The 17,987-nt window shown below is 39.8% G+C and overlaps 1 protein-coding gene across 2 annotated transcripts in view; it reads left to right on the top strand.

Annotated features, from left to right (window-relative positions):
• The window catches only part of CERK (ceramide kinase), a 69,260-nt gene that overhangs the window by 29,345 nt on the left and 21,928 nt on the right, over positions 1–17,987 (top strand). For both annotated transcript variants that reach the window (XM_075274178.1, XM_075274177.1), the window contains exons 3-7: positions 4,457–4,570; positions 6,856–6,978; positions 7,694–7,819; positions 13,530–13,593; positions 14,483–14,628. In XM_075274178.1, coding sequence (XP_075130279.1) covers positions 4,457–4,570; positions 6,856–6,978; positions 7,694–7,819; positions 13,530–13,593; positions 14,483–14,628 — 573 coding nt within the window. The remainder of the gene's footprint in view (positions 1–4,456; positions 4,571–6,855; positions 6,979–7,693; positions 7,820–13,529; positions 13,594–14,482; positions 14,629–17,987) is intronic.

The following is a 17,987-nucleotide window of genomic DNA, read 5'->3' as shown; positions in this document are numbered from 1 at the left end:
AGTGACCCCCAGAGTGACTTCCCCCAATCATAGGAGCTACTGGGACATAGTAGGGAATTTGTTGTTTGCAATGTTCTCCGCACAGCTTATATATTCCCTCTTCGCCATCCGCTGTGCAGTCACGTCTGGGATACTAATCCTCACTACACCCCCTGATAAATTCTTTGGGGGTTGCAGTTTTCAAATGGGGTCACTCCTTTGGGGAATCCACTTTTCTGGTACCTTACAGGCTCTACAAACATGACATGGCATCCAGATACCAAACATCCAAATCTGTGCTCCAAAAGCCGCATAGCGCTCCTTCCCTTCTGCGCCCTGCTGTGCGCCCAAACTGCAGTTTATGCCACATGTATGACACATGTATGACACTGGTGTACCCGGGATAACGGACGTAATGTCATATGTGAATATTAACTGATATTGGGGCACAGCCGGACACAGAAGGGAAGAAGGGTTATTGGGTTTTTGGAGCACAGACGGTTTGGTTTTTGGATGCCATGACACTTTTGTAGATCTGAAATGCCAGTAAAGTGGAATCCCCTGATATGTGACCTTATTTTGGAAACTACACCCCTGAAGGATTTATCCAGGGGTACAGAGAGCATTTTTAACCCCCAAGTGATGCTATAACTTATTATCCAGAAATGAATATGAAGCTGATTGTGAGAGGTGAAAATGACCATTTTTCCAGGAATACGTCATTTCAGTGCGTAATATGTTATGCCCGACTTGTATCAGAGATGAACGCTCTAAAAGCTGTTGTGCCCGGGATACCCCCTACCAGTTTTTGGAGTGTCTCTGCTGACATAAGTCGGGCACAACATATTGGCACTGATATGGTGAATCTCTGGAAAATTTTCATTTTTAACTTCTCATTATCAGTTGCGATTTCATTTCTGGAAACTAAATAAATGCAACACTCAAGGGTTAAAAATGCTCGCTACACCACTTGATAAATCCCATGAGTGGGGTAGTGTCCAAAATAGGGTGACATGTATGCGGATTCCACTTTATTGGCAATTCAGGGGCTTTACAAAAGTGACGTCCAAAAACTAAAATAACGCTCCTTCCTTCTGTGCCCAAACAGCCATTTTTACCCACATATGGCATTAAGTCTGTTATTCGGGGTACACCAGTGTCATACATGTGGGCATACACCGCCATTTGGGTACACAGCAGGGCGTGAAGGAGCGATATGTGCTTTTGGAGTGCAGATTTATATTCTTTATTTTTGGACACCATGTCACATTTGCAGAGACCCTAAAATTGTCCCTACAAAATAGGGTCACTTCTTGGTGAATTCCAGTTTACTGTCACCTGTGTAGTTTCTAAAATGGGGTCACTTTTGAAGGGTTTCCATTGTATTGATACTTTAGGGGCTCAGCTAATGCGACATGGCACCAGAAAACTATTCCAGCAACATCTGCTTTCCAAAAGCCAAATAGCGCTCTTTCCATTCTGAGCCCCACCATGTCCCCATACAGCAGATTATGGCCACATATGGGGTATTGCCGTGTTAAGAAGAAATTGTGTAACAAACTGTGGGGGGCTTTTAATTCTTTAACTACTTGCAAAATTAAAAATATGGCGCTAAATGGACGATTAATTTGAAAAAAAGTAATTTTTCATTTTTACGTTCCATTGTTAATAAAATCTGTGAATCAGCTGTGAGGCCGAAATGCTCACCAAACCCCTAGATAAATTCTATGAGGGGTGTAGTTTCCAAAATGGGGTCACTTTTAGGGGGTTTCCACTGTATTGGTACTTTAGAGGCTCTGCAAATGCGACATGGCACCTGAAAAATATTCCAGCAAAATCTGCCCTTCAAAAGCCAAATAGCGCTCTTTCCATTCTGCACCCCGCCATGTTCCCATACAGCAGATTATGGCCACATATGGGGCATTTCTGTGTTCAGGAGAAATTCTGTAACAAACTGTGGGGGGCTTTTTCTCCTTTATCCTCTTGTGAAAATGAAAAATTTGGGGCTAAATTGACAGTTTGTTGGAAAAAAAAAGTAAATTTTCATTTTCATGCCCCAATGTTAATAAAATCTGTGAAACAGCTGTAGGGTCAAAATGCTCACTATACCCTTTGATATGTTCTGTGGGGGGTGCAGTTTCCAAAATGGGGTCACTTTTGGGGGGTTTCCACTGTATTGGTTCTCTAGGGGCTCTGCTAATGCGACATGGCACCTAAAAATTATTCCAGAAAAATCTGCCATCCAAAAGCCAAATAGCGCTCTTTCCATTCTGAGCCCCGCCATGTTCCCATACAGCAGAATATGGCCACATATGGGGTATTGCCGTGTTCAGGAGAAATTGTTTAACAAACTGTGGGGGGCTTTTACTCCTTTAGCCCCTTTTGAAAATGAAAACTTTGGGGATAAAGTGACATTTTAGTAATTTTTCATTTACACATCCCAATGTTAGTAAAATCTGTGAAACAACTGTAGGGTCTAAATGCTGACTATACCCCTTGATGAATTCTGTGAGGGGTGTAGATTCTAAAATGGGGTCACTTTTGGGGGGTTTCCATTGTTTTGGTACTCTAAGGGCACTGCAAATGAGACATGGTGCCTGAAAATTACTCCAGTAAAATCTGCTGTTCACACACCCAGTGTCGCTCCTTCCCTTCCATGCACTGCCGTGTGCCCAAAAATCAGTTTACACCCACATGTGGGGTATTTCTGTGTATGGGAGAAATTGCATAACAAAATCTAAGATGCATTTTCTCCTTTAACCCTTTGTGAATGTGTTAATTTTAGGTCTAAATGAATGTATTAGTGAAAAAAAATGAAATGTCTAATTTTCACCGCCATATTATTTTTATTCTTATGAAATGCTTAAAGGGTTAACAAACATCCCAAATGCTGTTTTGACTAATTTGAGGGGTGTAGTTTTGAAAATGGGGTGATTTATGGGGGTTTCTATTATACAGGCCTTTATAATTCCTTTCAGAACTGAAGTGGTCCCTAAAAAATTAGTTTGGGGAATTTTCTTGTAAATCTGGAAAATCGCTGTTAGGGTGCATGCACACTGAGTAACGCCGGGCGTGTATGAGAGCCGTACACGCCGGCATTACAGCAGACTGCCGAACACTTCCCATTCACTTCAATGGGAGCGCTCGTAACAGCGGCGTTTACGAGCGCTCCCATTGAAGTGAATGGGAAGTGTTCGGCAGTCTGCTGTAATGCCGGCGTGTACGGCTCTCATACACGCCCGGCGTTACGTAGTGTGCATGCACCCTTACACTTGTAAGCCTTGTGACGTCCAAAATAAATTAAAAGACAATCAAAAGATGATGCCGATATAAAGCAGAGATATGGGAGATAATTTTTATTCATGTATTTGGATGGTATAACTATCTGCCTGAAAAGTAGAGAATTTCACATTTTGAAAATTGCAATTTTTTCCAAATTTCCATCAAATTTCCTAGTTTTTTTTTATAAATAAATACAAAAATATTGATTAGTGTTTACCACTAACATGAAGTACAATGTGTTACGAGAAAACAATCCCAAAATCACTTGTGTAAATTAAAGCGACTCAAAGTTATTGCTATTTAAAGTGATACATGTCAGTTTTGAAAAAAGAGGCCTGGTCTTTAACGCACTTCTGGGCCTTGTCCTTAACCGGTTAAAACAAACTTTCTGCCTCTCTCGCTGAACAATTGGTGGAAATGGCATATTGTCCTCTCTATCTCCTCTCCTCTACTCCTTTATAGGGAGGTACTGTAGCGGAATGAGATTGAGGCGGGGTGGCACCTTGACATCTAGTCATGTAGGTAACCAAACCCACAGCATGGTAGTGCTGGGAGTTGGAACTCGAGAGCAGGTAAACAGATTTTGCCCTGCCGTGTTGGGACGTAGCAGGGCAATTGTCCAGGATGGTTGGGAGCTACGCTATATCTATTCTCAGTCTCCGTGACGTCATGTGAAATAATCTAGCGCTGGAGGCGCTGACTATAACTAGAGCTTATTTTTGGAATAGGGCTTATCTTTCAAGCCTACTGCAAAACCAAGCTACGGTATGTTTTTGGAGAAACAGAATTTGTGGGGCCTTAGCCTTACAGACGCTTTTCATGTCCTCATCAATGTGCGGTCTTATACACCACTAGAAAACCGACAATACACTGTTGGCTTTCCCAGTATGCGCCCTGTTGCTGGTAATATCAGTTCCGAAATGAATGCTCTCCCCTGACTGTAATCTATAGACTTGTACTGTTTGGTGGGGACACCCCTTTACCCATGTCTAGCATGTACATCATTTTGTAGTATTTTTAGTACAATAATAGCTCCTAAGATCTACTGTATTGCTTAAGATCAGGTTACAGACATTTTTCTATGTATTTTATAGAAAATGTTTTAATTGAGCAGTTCACCCCTTCCTTGATGTGGGACTAGACCACTTGCCATACAAGAGGTACTTGTTCCATTTTCTTCTTCTTTATCTTGCAGGTGCTCATATTGTCCCAGTTTCTGAGATTGTTTCAGTAGGAGAAGCTGAGATCGATGAGAAGTACTACCAAGGCATGCAGTGGAAACACATGTGTAAACCTCATGCATTCACAGGTAGATATATGTCCTGAGATTCCGAAAAAGATGCATAGGCTAGATAATCTAATACCTCTGCTATGCTACTGTGCTGATCAATAGATGCTGGTGTGAATTGGAATAGGTTGGTTGAAGCAATGCTGTTCCTTGTTGAACCTTTTACATAACTTAAAAAAAACGAAAAAAAAAACCTTCATCCTTTCTTAGATTTGGGACTAAATCACTTGACTTGTTTTTATTTCCATGTAGTATCCTGATCTACAACAAACACAATACTGTCTGCAGCGTAATCCTTTCATCAAGCTGTAATTTTTAGGCTAGGACAGAAAGATTATCATTTTGGAACACTGAGAAAATTAGCAGACATGAAAAAGGGATCCAATATGGATCTAATGCAAATGGTTTTAGGGGCACAATGCAGTGTTTCTTTTATGACAGTGTGAATGAGCTCTTTTTTTGTCTTTTTCTGTCTCTTGTCAGTTCCCTAATATTACCATAATCTCTTTATTGTCTGGAGCTACACCCAGACTTTTGTGCAACAGCTTCACAAGAAACAGTCACTGTCATGACACATATTGCATTTAATGTGAATTCTGTAAAGTCCATTTATTCCTAGGAACATTGACTTTAAGGCAATAATCCTAATCCATCCATTCAGAATCCTCATGTGATTCATGAACTCCTGGTGGGTGTGTGGCTCGCCATATGATCTCTTCATAATGACCATATGCACATTGATGGCACTGCAGATATATCCTAACCTCTGCACAATGCGTATTTTATAAGATGATTCAATTGTAAATTATTACACAAAATTCGTATCTGTAAATGTTTTAAGTTGTATGTAGTCCCCGACTATTACTCCTACAGGGCACAATGCTAAGGGAACCCTTCTGTAAGAAATTCTGATTCACCATACCTGCTTTGTGGCATTGTGTTTGGTATAAGAATGGGATCAAATGATCCTCCATAAAAAGCCATTTGGCTGTCGATAGAGAAACTAACAAAATAAATGTTTGTATTATAAGATGTAATATATTTATATTTGTTTGATTTGATCCTTTATCTACATCTGTATTTCCTAATCCTGTGGATGTGGGTTATTCCTCCTTTATATATGTAGTATTTAATGAACTTTGGGAGAAATTTAATCCCTATGCATATGACTGTAGCTTTGGCCCGTGTACTATCTGTTACTACAGATCCCTAATAACCGGGTAGCATACACAACCATTCATTTCTATGACTACTACTACTACAATTATCCATAGTTTTTATAGGTCTGTGAATGGGTCTTTTGACGGAGGTATACAATAGGGAGCAAATACTCTTCCTGTCTGTAGTTGCGGTTTTTAAACTCTTTTTCACCATGTATTTTCATATCTTTTTGCACCGTCTTCTGTATTTTTAAATTCAACATGGAATAAAAGCTAAGTTTTAAGGAAGTCAAGGTGTGAAGACGCCCATTTCTCTTCTTCTTCGTTGATAGTATTGATAGTGTCTGTGGAAAACATGTACTTAACACCTATGCCATCACTTTTCATGGCTTTGCACACAACTAATGGCATTTGCAATGAGCCCTAAAAGGTTTTTCCAGGGGATATAAATTATTTTTTTAAAAAGAGAGTTTTAGTGGATTTCAAAAAAGTAATGAACAGATACTCCGCACTTTGCACTCCTTCATAGGTCCAGCTCCAATGCTGCCCAGATTCCCATGAGTTTTTCTTCCCGGTGTCTCAACTACTGACTGAGGAAAGTCACTGCTGTGACCAGTGATTCCCTTGGAAGGCATTTAGCACATTTCCTTTATACCAAGAGACACCAAGAAGTAAGGGTGCATGCACACTACGTAACGCCGGGCGTGTATGAGAGCCGTACACGCCGGCGTTACAGCAGGGCTGCCGAACACTTCCCATTCACTTCAATGGGAGCGCTCGTAACAGCGGCGTTTACGAGCGCTCCCATTGAAGTGAATGGGAAGTGTTCGGCAGTCTGCTGTAATGCCGGCGTGTACGGCTCTCATACACGCCCGGCGTTACTCAGTGTGCATGCACCCTAAGTCTGCCTGGGACTGGGGTGATCAGAGAGAGGCGAGTACCTATTTCTTTGTAACCCGCTATCTGCCATTTTTGAACCATTGTCTTTCCTTATAAAACTTTTAATCAACACCCAATTTGTAACTTTTTCTTTATGTCCATTGAAGATAAATGTTTGTGAATGTGATGTGCAAATGCCCTAGTGCACGTAAAATAATCTAGTTGGCTAAGTCAGCTCATTTCCATTTGTGTATTACTTTCCTCTAGTGCACTATGTGCAGAGAATGAAGAAGCACCGCTGGCGGTGTAAAGCCATAACATTCTGGTGCAGTGATGAGCTTCTGTGTTGCCACTGGTTACAAGCACTTAATGATCTACTTGAACAGCAGAGTAAGTAAAAAGTTTTTATTTATTTTTTGTCTTCTGTGGTTAGATAACACTCTGCAGGAGTTTAACCAAGTGAAGAGGCTCTGGTTAACTCAGCTACATCTATACATATGACTCACCTAGAAATTACATTGCGAATTCCAGTTTCATAGAGACAATTTTTAGTAGCCATTGATATCTGACACAAAATACATTTGTGCAAGCAAGCCAATTCTTCTTTCTAACATCTTCGGCAGCAAGCCATCATCTCCTGTTTCCAAAGATTCTACTGACAGTGCTCCTTCTAGAAATTGAAGACACATTGGGTAAAGATTTATAATGGTGCCAGGCTTAATAAGTGTCAGAGAAATGCAATGACTGTGTAAAGTCAGTAAGTTTAAAGAATATTTTTATACTTATTCTCAATAATACTGAAAGATAATGTCATTGAAAACAAGGGGACTTGTACCTCCGAGCAGTTTTGCTGATTATCATCAATAAAACATCCTGTCCCTCTTCCTACAAGATCTATTACTCTCACTTGACATCTCAGTTGAGGATTCTGAATGCCCAAAGAGGCTAAAATGTAAAGTAAGCAGGAGATAAGAGTTTCAGGTATTACATCCCATACTCTACTTATAGAAAAATAACTTGCACTATACACCTCTTTCTAGCTAAGGATTCTTTTGATGTTCTTTTCTCACTTTACAAAGAATGCGTTTTATTTTCTTCTCAATAGCATGGAGACCAAAGCATTTATTAGTCTATATAAACCCATATGGTGGGAAGAAGAAAGGAAAACAAATATATGAGAAGAAAGTAGCTCCTTTGTTCAGCCTTGCCTCCATATCTACAGAAGTCACAGGTAAGAACAGAACGGTATGTTTAGGTGAAAGGTGTGTAGACCTTACCAGTTGGTATGCCAGAGATTTTAAGTACAACACTGTAGAAATTTAAGTGTAGTATTATGCTTCTCTACAGCTCACGCTCCTCAGACATTAGGAATTGATCCGTCTGAGATCTTAGATTCTTGTTTATAACAGTTATAGAAATGGAAGAAAGTTTAACATTAACCATTCGTCCCTGGGCATAGGCCTAAGCTGAAGTACTTATCGCTTGGCCGTATGTGAACAGCATGTGACAGTATGGCATTTAAGCCACGACATCCAGAAACTTTTTCATGCTCGTTTCCTTTTATTCTTGATTAAAAAAAAAAAAAAGAGATCATCATATGCTAGAAAACGCCAAAAGAGTCCAATGGGTATAAGTAGTATATTGCTGTTGGTCTTAGAAAGCCACATAGAACATCTTCCATCATGCCCAGCACTGCCTACATTCGCACAACCACTTACAGATTACACTGTAATCTATTCTTGCTATTTATTGTGCAATCTTGATGTTGCAATTAAAGGACCGCTATAAATTTTCAGTAACTTTAAAAAAAAAAAAAAAAAAAATTATATATATATATATATATATATATATATATATATATATATATATATATATATATACACTCACCGGCCACTTTATTAGGTACACCTGTCCAACTGCTCGTTAACACTTAATTTCTAATCAGCCAATCACATGGCGGCAACTCAGTGCATTTAGGCATGTAGACATGGTCAAGACAATCTCCTGCAGTTCAAACCGAGCATCAGTATGGGGAAGAAAGGTGATTTGAGTGCCTTTGAACGTGGCATGGTTGTTGGTGCCAGAAGGGCTGGTCTGAGTATTTCAGAAACTGCTGATCTACTGTGATTTTCACGCACAACCATCTATAGGGTTTACAGAGAATGGTCCGAAAAAGAAAAAACATCCAGTGAGTGGCAGTTCTGTGGGCGGAAATGCGTTGTTGATGCCAGAGGTCAGAGGAGAATGGCCAGACTGGTTCGAGCTGATAGAAAGGCAACAGTGACTCAAATAGCCACCCGTTACAACCAAGGTAGCCAGAAGAGCATCTCTGAACGCACAGTACGTCGAACTTTGAGGCAGATGGGCTACAGCAGCAGAAGACCACACCGGGTGCCACTCCTTTCAGCTAAGAACAGGAAACTGAGGCTACAATTTGCACAAGCTCATCGAAATTGGACAATTGAAGATTGGAAAAACGTTGCCTGGTCTGATGAGTCTCGATTTCTGCTGCGACATTCGGATGGTAGGGTCAGAATTTGGCGTCAACAACATGAAAGCATGGATCCATCCTGCCTTGTATCAACGGTTCAGGCTGGTGGTGGTGGTGTCATGGTGTGGGGAATATTTTCTTGGCACTCTTTGGGCCCCTTGGTACCAATTGAGCATCGTTGCAACACCAAAGCCTACCTGAGTATTGTTGCTGACCATGTCCATCCCTTTATGACCACAATGTACCCAACATCTGATGGCAACTTTCAGCAGGATAATGCGCCATGTCATAAAGCTGGAATCATCTCAGACTGGTTTCTTGAACATGACAATGAGTTCACTGTACTCCAATGGCCTCCACAGTCACCAGATCTCAATCCAATAGAGCATCTTTGGGATGTGGTGGAACGGGAGATTCGCATCATGGATGTGCAGCTGACAAATCTGCGGCAACTGTGTGATGCCATCATGTCAATATGGACCAAAATCTCTGAGGAATGCTTCCAGCACCTTGTTGAATCTATGCCACGAAGAATTGAGGCAGTTCTGAAGGCAAAAGGGGGTCCAACCCGTTACTAGCATGGTGTACCTAATAAAGTGGCTGGTGAGTGTGTGTATATATATATATATATATATATATATATATATATATATATATATAATTTTTTTTTTTTATAGATATATTTTAGAAAAAAAATATTAAAAACCTAAAAACAGAACACATAAACAAGAGTATAAAAGCAGGTGCACAGACCCAGTTTATGTCCATTAGGCTGTACAAGTTAAGCAAGGTATTATATCATTAAAGGCGGGTTCACATCTGTGTCCATGTCAGCTTCAGGCAATCCAGCTGGTTTTCAGTCTTCTGCTTCGAGAAAATGGACAGGGGACGGAAACCCAGTAGTCAGTTTTCAAACCCATTCAAGTGAATGGGTTTGAAAAGTGAGCTTTTTGTACCTGTCCGCGGCAAAACCGTTTTTTTGTAAGCCAGACTTAATGTCAGACATGCAGGACTTGTCCTTGGACTTGGACTTGTGTCCTGTTAAAAAAAAGCGGTTTCGCCGCAGACAGGTACAAAACGCTCACGGGCGCTCACTTTTCAAACCCATTCACTTGAATGGGTTTGAAAACTGACTACTGGATTTCCGTCCCCTGTCTATTTTCTCGGGCCAGAAGACTGAAAACCAGCTGGATTGCCTAAAGCGCGCACGGGCACAGATATGAACCTTCCCTAAGGCTTATTATGATGAAACTATTTTAGAGGGATGTTACGGTAGGTTCACACCTGCGTTCAGGTTTTTGTTCGTGGGTCTGCTTGGGACCCCACAAACAGAAGCCTACTCTGCTTAAAAAAAGTGGTTATCTGTGGACCTCATAGACTATAATGGGGTCCATCAGGTTTCTGCCCAAAAAAGGTGGAAAAAGGCAGAGAGAAAAGCCCTGCTTGCAGGTAATCCTGGTGCAATCCAGGTGTGACTCCAGCCTTACCTTATTACATATATTTGGATATAGTTGAGATTTCAGTACCTTTCTATGCATGAACTCAAGGACCACATCCTAGTAACCTGCACCTGTGCTCCCTGATGGCTGCTTAGAGAAAGGATCTGAGATTATGATGCTGCTGACACATACGCTCTACATGTACATCTGTTCCAGTTTTCATGAGGTCACCACCACCACCATCAGTAGTAGTGTAAAGCACATCTACCAGTGACTTTATATGACTTCCTCTGTAAAGCAAATTTTAGCTGTGACTGGATAGAATGGGTATCTTTTTTCTCCTAAATGCTGTCTTCTAAAATATATTGATTGATGTGACACCATATAATATTTGACTACATTAGTATCAGCTTTTACAAAATAGGCAGGACAATGATTAAATATCCCATGGGATCAATATTTTGTCTTTGCTGTAACACTGTGGTGAATGTGAAATGGCAAATTCTCAATGCTGTATTGTGCTTTTTCTCTTGGTTTTATTTTCCCCATTATTTAATGGAACGGGTTGGGAGATGTATGTTTTAGTGAGTTAAGTTTTTTTTATTTCTGTGAAAGCTCTTCTGTTTTATAATGCAGGGACTGTTATCCGTAATTTCCTATTGTACATCTCAGGGCATTGGCAGAAGGTGATAGCTGGTCTGCTAATCATTAGTGATGTTGCTATTGGAACATGATGACGGAATGCCATTCACAGCTAAGGCACATTCTGCAGTTGTCACCGCTAATGATACAGTGTCAGATAAATTGCACATTGCTGTTTTATTTTTATCTTTATAATTGCAGCAACATCTTAGAAATCTGGAACTGTAGTAATTATCAGCTTTGTCAGTATTCCAATATTTCATCTGCTCGCTTTCAGTTCACTTTAATTTAAAGGGATTTTTCAGTTTCCTCTGCCTTCTGTGCCGGCACTAGGGAGTTCATGCTAATTACCATGGCTGTATTAATTGGCAGAATATATAAATTGTTGCCTTTTAGGTCATTGCTACTTGGCTTGTTTGCTCCAGTTCTATATCGTAGATGTATTTTACTTGGTTATAAAACTTCTGATTAGAATTTTTGCATTGAAGTAAGTGATGTACATCTAGTCGTGTTATGTAAAGTCCTTCTTAGAGTTATCTTTAGTACTAGGCACACAGGAAGGTCAGTTAAATTGCACCAACTAAATCCATCGAGTTAAGTATTTCTATATATATATATATATATATATATATATATATATATCTCTATATATATATATCTATATATATATATATCTCCTATTGATATTATAAATGTGAAAGTTTGTGAGTTTGGATGTTTGTGGGTTTGTGTGTTCGGATGTTTGTTAGTCAATCACGCAAAACCCGCTCGACCGACTTGGCTGAAATTTTCCACAAACATAGTTAATACACCCCATTGCGCAATAGGCTACTTTTCGTCACAATAGCGCACATACGTTTTTTCCAGGACCCCCACAAACCCCAAACTCACACCACCATCTCTGCAATCTCACACACTTTGGACCATAGCAAGCCCCAAAATTCATATTGCCCTCTTCAGCCTCGCCCCTAACCCCACACAATCTCATATACATATACTTTACCACTTTGCCCCTCACCTTAACGATACTCCAGGAGGCTCTCTTTAACGCTCCGGAGCAGCCATGTTTGCCAACCCCCACCGCTCTGACAATCCGCGACACCGCCCACCCATGTCAATACCCCTAGGCGGTCTAATAAATGCAAAAAAAAAAGTTTAAAAAAAGTAAAAAAAATATTAAAAACAAACAAAAAAAGGATTAAAAATTCAAATCACCCCCCTTTCCCTAGAACACATATAAAAGTAGTTAAAAACTGTGAAACACATACATATTAGGTATCCCCGCGTCCGAAATCGCCTGCTCTACAAAGCTATACAAATATTTTTCCTGTTCGGTAAACGCCGTAGCGGGAAAAATGGTCAAAAGTGCCAAACCGCCGTTTTTTCACTGTTTTGATTCTGATAAAAATTTGAATAAAAAGTGATCAAAGCAATAACATTTCCCGAAAATGGTAGAACTAAAAAGTACACCCGACCCCGCAAAAAAAGACGCCCTCTACATCCCCGTACACGCACGTATAAAAAAGTTATGGCTGTCGGAATATGGCGACTTTTCAAAAAAAATTTTTTTTAACAGTTTTGGATTTGTTTTTAAGGGGTCAAAATGTAACTAAAACCATATAAATTTGGTATCCCCGGAATCGTAACGAAACACAGAATACAGGGGACATGTCATTTTGGTTGCACAGTGAAAGCCGTAAAACCAAAGCCCGTAAGAAAGTCGCAGAAATGCATTTTTTCTTGAAATCCACCCCATTTTGAATTTTTTCCCTGCTTCCCAGTACATTATATAGAATAATTAATGGTGGCATCATGAAGAAAAATTTGTCCCGCAAAAATTAAGACCTCATATGGCTCTGGGAGCGGAGAAATAAAAAAGTTATGGGGTTTAGAAGGAGGGGAGTCAAAAACGAAAATCAAAAAATGCCATCGGCGGGAAAGGGTTAACTTCAAATCCCTCTGTCCCAAAGTCACTATGTAAAGTTTCTCACAACACCGTATATATAGCAGCTCAAATACAAAGTAACTTCAACACAAAAGTCTCACGTACTCTCTGAATTACAACAAAAACAAGATACAAAGTTACATTTCATATCCCATACCTTATACACACTACGAAAACCTTACCCATGCCTGTATATACCCACTGCTACAATCACCGCAGACGAAGTCGCGGGTACCAGCTAGTATATATATGTGTGTATATATATATATATATATATATATATATATATATATATATATATACACTGTATATATCTAAGCTCTAAGCTTTTATACAACTACAACAAGTATCTCTTGCAAGTAGTGGCAAGGTTTATGTAGATGTATTCTCATTTAACCCACTACTATACTTCTACCTTTTACAGTGACTGAATATGCAAACCACGCGAGAGATAACTTGTACGAGGTCAATTTAGAAAAATACGATGGGTAAGTTTTTTGGGGTTTTTTTTTACCTTAAACTCATTGGAGGGAATGTAATAAGGTAAACATGCCAGTATTCTGACACACACTTGTTGCATTTTTGGCACAAGAATGGATGGATATATGCAGTAATGTATCTTTAGGCTTTCTCTGCTGAACAGGCTACACAAGCAGAAGGCTAAGGACCCCTGCACATGGAGGAATACGGTCTGGGAAATCCGATCATATACAGTACTGACTGTATTTCCTGGCCCCAATCCATTGTCATGCTGCAGCTCAGTCCTAAGCTCTCCATAGACTCTCAATAACCTTTGGTTGAATGTTGACAGCTTTCCTTCCCAGTTAACCCATGTATATGAATGAGCACTGAGTTTTTGCATTTTGTTCACAATGCCGAGAGGTAAATGAACTCCAGCCAGATACTAGCAGCGTGTTCTGTCCTAGGAGAAGAAAGGAACCAGCATGTTAAAATCCAGCATAACTGATCTTTCTTTCTCCTAACATCTGCCATTGCAAGAGTCGGCATGCCCTCACACACATAAGATGTGTATCAGTCATGAGTCCCTCCGCACTTGGTGGGGCTCTGATGACTGCTGTGATGTATGTCTAACTTTAGAGATGCTGCAGCTTGCATACAAGTATGAAAAGGCCCAAAATATAATGAAGCCTTACTTCATCTCTTTTATTCTTTTTGGCCAGAAGGGAAAAGACATTATGTTGCACAAATTAACAGAAAATTGATGTTATTTTATGTTGTTTCGAGTAACATCATACACTGGAGAATGGGCTTCAGCTCGTACAGTCAACATCTCCTGCAGTCTGTTTGCTCTCATGTCACAGGAGCTGCTGTGATTCTTGTGTGTGTATTCTAACAGAGATCTCTCCTCACCTGCAGCATTGTTTGTGTTGGTGGCGATGGAATGTTCAGTGAAGTGCTTCATGGCCTCGTAGGCCGGGTACAAAAGGATGCTGATGTCGATCATAACAATCCCAAAGTCCCATTATCTCGTTGCAATATGAGGATTGGCATTATTCCTGCTGGTAAGGGGACTAATTATGTTCATGCTGACCTCATATTGTTCTGCTTCGTTTGTGATTTTGTGACATTGACTTTTCTGCTCAGTGATGCAGCTCATTTTAATATTCCATATGTGACCTTGCACTGCTCGAAAAGCTATTTTAAGTATGGTACAGAGCAAGCATATCAAAATGATTATACATTCTGGTTCATGCTATCATCAATGAGGATTGAACTGGGTGCATATACTCATTACATTTCTCTGCTCCTGGGTAGGGTCATTTATGTCCTCTTCTTTCAGACTTTAGTCAATCATTTTATACTTTCATGTCATTTTTTTGATGCTAAAAAACCTTTACTTTATGTGTTGCAAATGGTTTAGCATTGTATGCAGATAATGTATTCTATCAAATGAATAACCTGTTATTGAATTGTGCTATTGTGTGATTTGATACACTCTCTTAGAACAAATGAGCAATGGGAAGCTGTTAAGACAACCCTGCTCATTTCTGCTGTACACATCAAATCATTTAATATCAAATCATATTTCTTGATCCTATTGCTGTAGGAAATTGCCTTGTGTCTAAACTTGAAAATAAAATTTTGTTATATTGCCTGATTTGAAATGTTGCTCTAGTTCATGGGCATATGATCAGTACGTTGGTTCCTGGTTGTATGATTTGGATGAAGAGTGACTGGTATAACAACTGTAACAAAATTAGATGGTTACTGTCATTTCAACACGCTTTGCACAAACCAATACAACAGCAGATTATAAGATGATGGGTTTAACAAAGATTACAGAGAGAGTCAATTTCGAGGATAATGAAGAGGCTGAAGGAGTAAGACACATTAGCTAATGCTGGAAATCTAGATCTATAGAAGCCCAAATATTATATGTATGTTATTACTAAGTACTATGTATGCCCTGCAGCTATTTATGTATGAGTAAGAAACGGTTAAGGAATAGAGATGAGCAAACACTAAAATGTCCGAGGTTCGACATCCAATTCGAACAGCTGCACACTGTTCGGCTGTTCGAACGGATTTCGAACCCCATTATAGTCTATGGGGGGAAATGCTCGTTTCATGGGTAGGCAAAATTCGATACAATTATACTTACCAAGTCCACGAGTGACGGTCGGGCTGCATTCCCCTTGAAGTCTTCTCCCGGCGCAGCGCCCCCGCAGCGTCATCCGGGTGGAATTCACTCTGCCTAGGCATCGGGGCCTAGGCAGAGCCGACTGCGCATGCGCGGTCTGCTCTGCCCGGCCCGACGCCTGAGCAGAGCCGACTGCGCATGCAAGGGCATGCCCGCACATGCGCAGTCGGCTCTGCCTAGGCCGGATGCCTAGGCAGAGTGAATTCCACCCGGAAGAATACGCGGGGACGCGGCGCGGAGAAGACTTCGGAAAGGTAAGAGAAGAACCAGCGTTGATTGGCAGAATGTATAGCGTTCTGCATCGAACCTTAAACTTCGAACAGCTAGTAGTGTTCGATCGAGTACGAGTATCTCGAATACCGTAGTATTCGATCGAACACCTACTCGATCAAACACTACTCGCTCATCTCTGTTAAGGAACAGATTCTCCTCCACTTACTGTGTGCAGTGTATAGCAGCTAGTCTCCATCTAACTTCTCAGGGAGCACTGCACAGATGCAGTATGGATAGAGCCTGCAGATGGGAAAAATGCCACACAAGGCAGCTTATCCTGAAAAGTCACCTTAAACAGGTATAATTTGTAAATGGCTTGCCCACGATGAGAGAGTGTATTACAGCTCTGCCCCTATCCACATGATCGTTCATCATCTATCATTTAATGTCCTTTGCTTTCATCCTTTCACAGATGAGAACAACGGTCATTGAATAACGGTAGTGTGAACCCATGCCCACTCAGGCTTAGACCTGTTTTAATTCCTCTCTTACTTTGCAATTATTATGATATATAAATAATAATGACTATTCTAATAATATGCCTTTTCTCTACCGCATTTATGTGGTATCAAACATAGACATTATGCTATCTAAACCTTTTAGCTATTGTCTTGTTCTGAAAAAAATCTGGACACTATACTATTTCCAAAGTTGTAAGCCTTTATTATGTATATATTGTTTTATAGAAAATAAATGGACAATCTTTAATCACATGCTAGTGATTACTCTGATGTACTAAACCTGCTTTCTTTGTTAAAAAAAAAAAAAAAAAAAAAAAGCTAATTCTGAATTCAAAACAAAAAAATACTCCTGTTCAGATACACCAGGCGATGGAAATATAGGGCCAAATGAATGGCCCATCCTGAGTTTGTTGCATTTCTTCAGAAATGTATCAGTGTCATGCAAGAAAAACTGAAAGCTAGAGAATATCCTTTTTATTGTATTTGTAGAGTAAGAAGGAGTTGACCACTTTGTCCAAAAGTGAGAGACATGTTATTCTTTATATTTTAAAAGGTTGTACAATTTTACAATATAATTTCTGTATTAATTATGGTTGGCACTGGAGTCTTGCAGCACTGGTGTCCTAGGTTCGAATCCAGTCAAGGACAACCTCTGCAAGGAGTTTGTATGTGCTCCCTGCGTTGGTTTCTGAAAGGTTCTCCAGTTTTCTCTCATACTACAAAGAACCACTCATATCGAATTTAGATTGTGAGCCCTATATGGGACAGTGACCGACACTGTCTGTAAAGTGTTGCGGAATATAATGGTCCCTGGTCATGTGATGAGCACACAGGTGCACAGCTTGTTATCAGGCAGATATCTGATAACTGTACTGTGACTATAATGAGCTGTGCACCTGTGTGACAGATCACATGATCATGGACTGTATAAAACGTAACCATGGACTGATTTTTATACACTGGGATTAAACGGATGAATGACATCAAGCAGAAATCAAAAAAAAAATAAAAAATTTTTTTAAAGAAAGTATATTGTAAAATTGTACATTTTATTTTATGGAAACCATAAGATTGGCCTCTCAATATTGGAGTGAAAGTGGCCAACTCCTGCAGGTGTTCTGTTCTTATAGCTGATCTTTCTCACTGTTTATTCATGGGAAATTCATTCCAGTTGTAGAGAAATGTTTGTTCATGCAAGTTCAAGAACAAATGTTCCTATAATGGAAAAATGTCAAAAGCTTTCTCCCCATCTTTACATTTAAGCTTTATTTAACTCCTTACCGCAGCAGCAATTTTCCAGTTTTCATTTTTTACTCTGCCTTCCAGAAGCCATAACTTCTTAAATTAATATAATATTAAGATAGACATATCATTTTTTTAACATTTTATCCCCTTATAAAATCCAAAGCCCATAACTTTTTTTTTTTTACATTTGTATGTACAAGGCTTCTTTCATTTGCAGTGCCAGATGTAATTTTTATTCTTA

The sequence above is a fragment of the Leptodactylus fuscus genome, chromosome 5 (genome assembly GCF_031893055.1).
Source record: "Leptodactylus fuscus isolate aLepFus1 chromosome 5, aLepFus1.hap2, whole genome shotgun sequence".
Classification (NCBI taxonomy): Eukaryota; Metazoa; Chordata; class Amphibia; order Anura; family Leptodactylidae; genus Leptodactylus; species Leptodactylus fuscus.
Note: the sequence above shows the minus strand (reverse complement) of the source record. Positions and strands in the feature narration are given on the sequence as shown.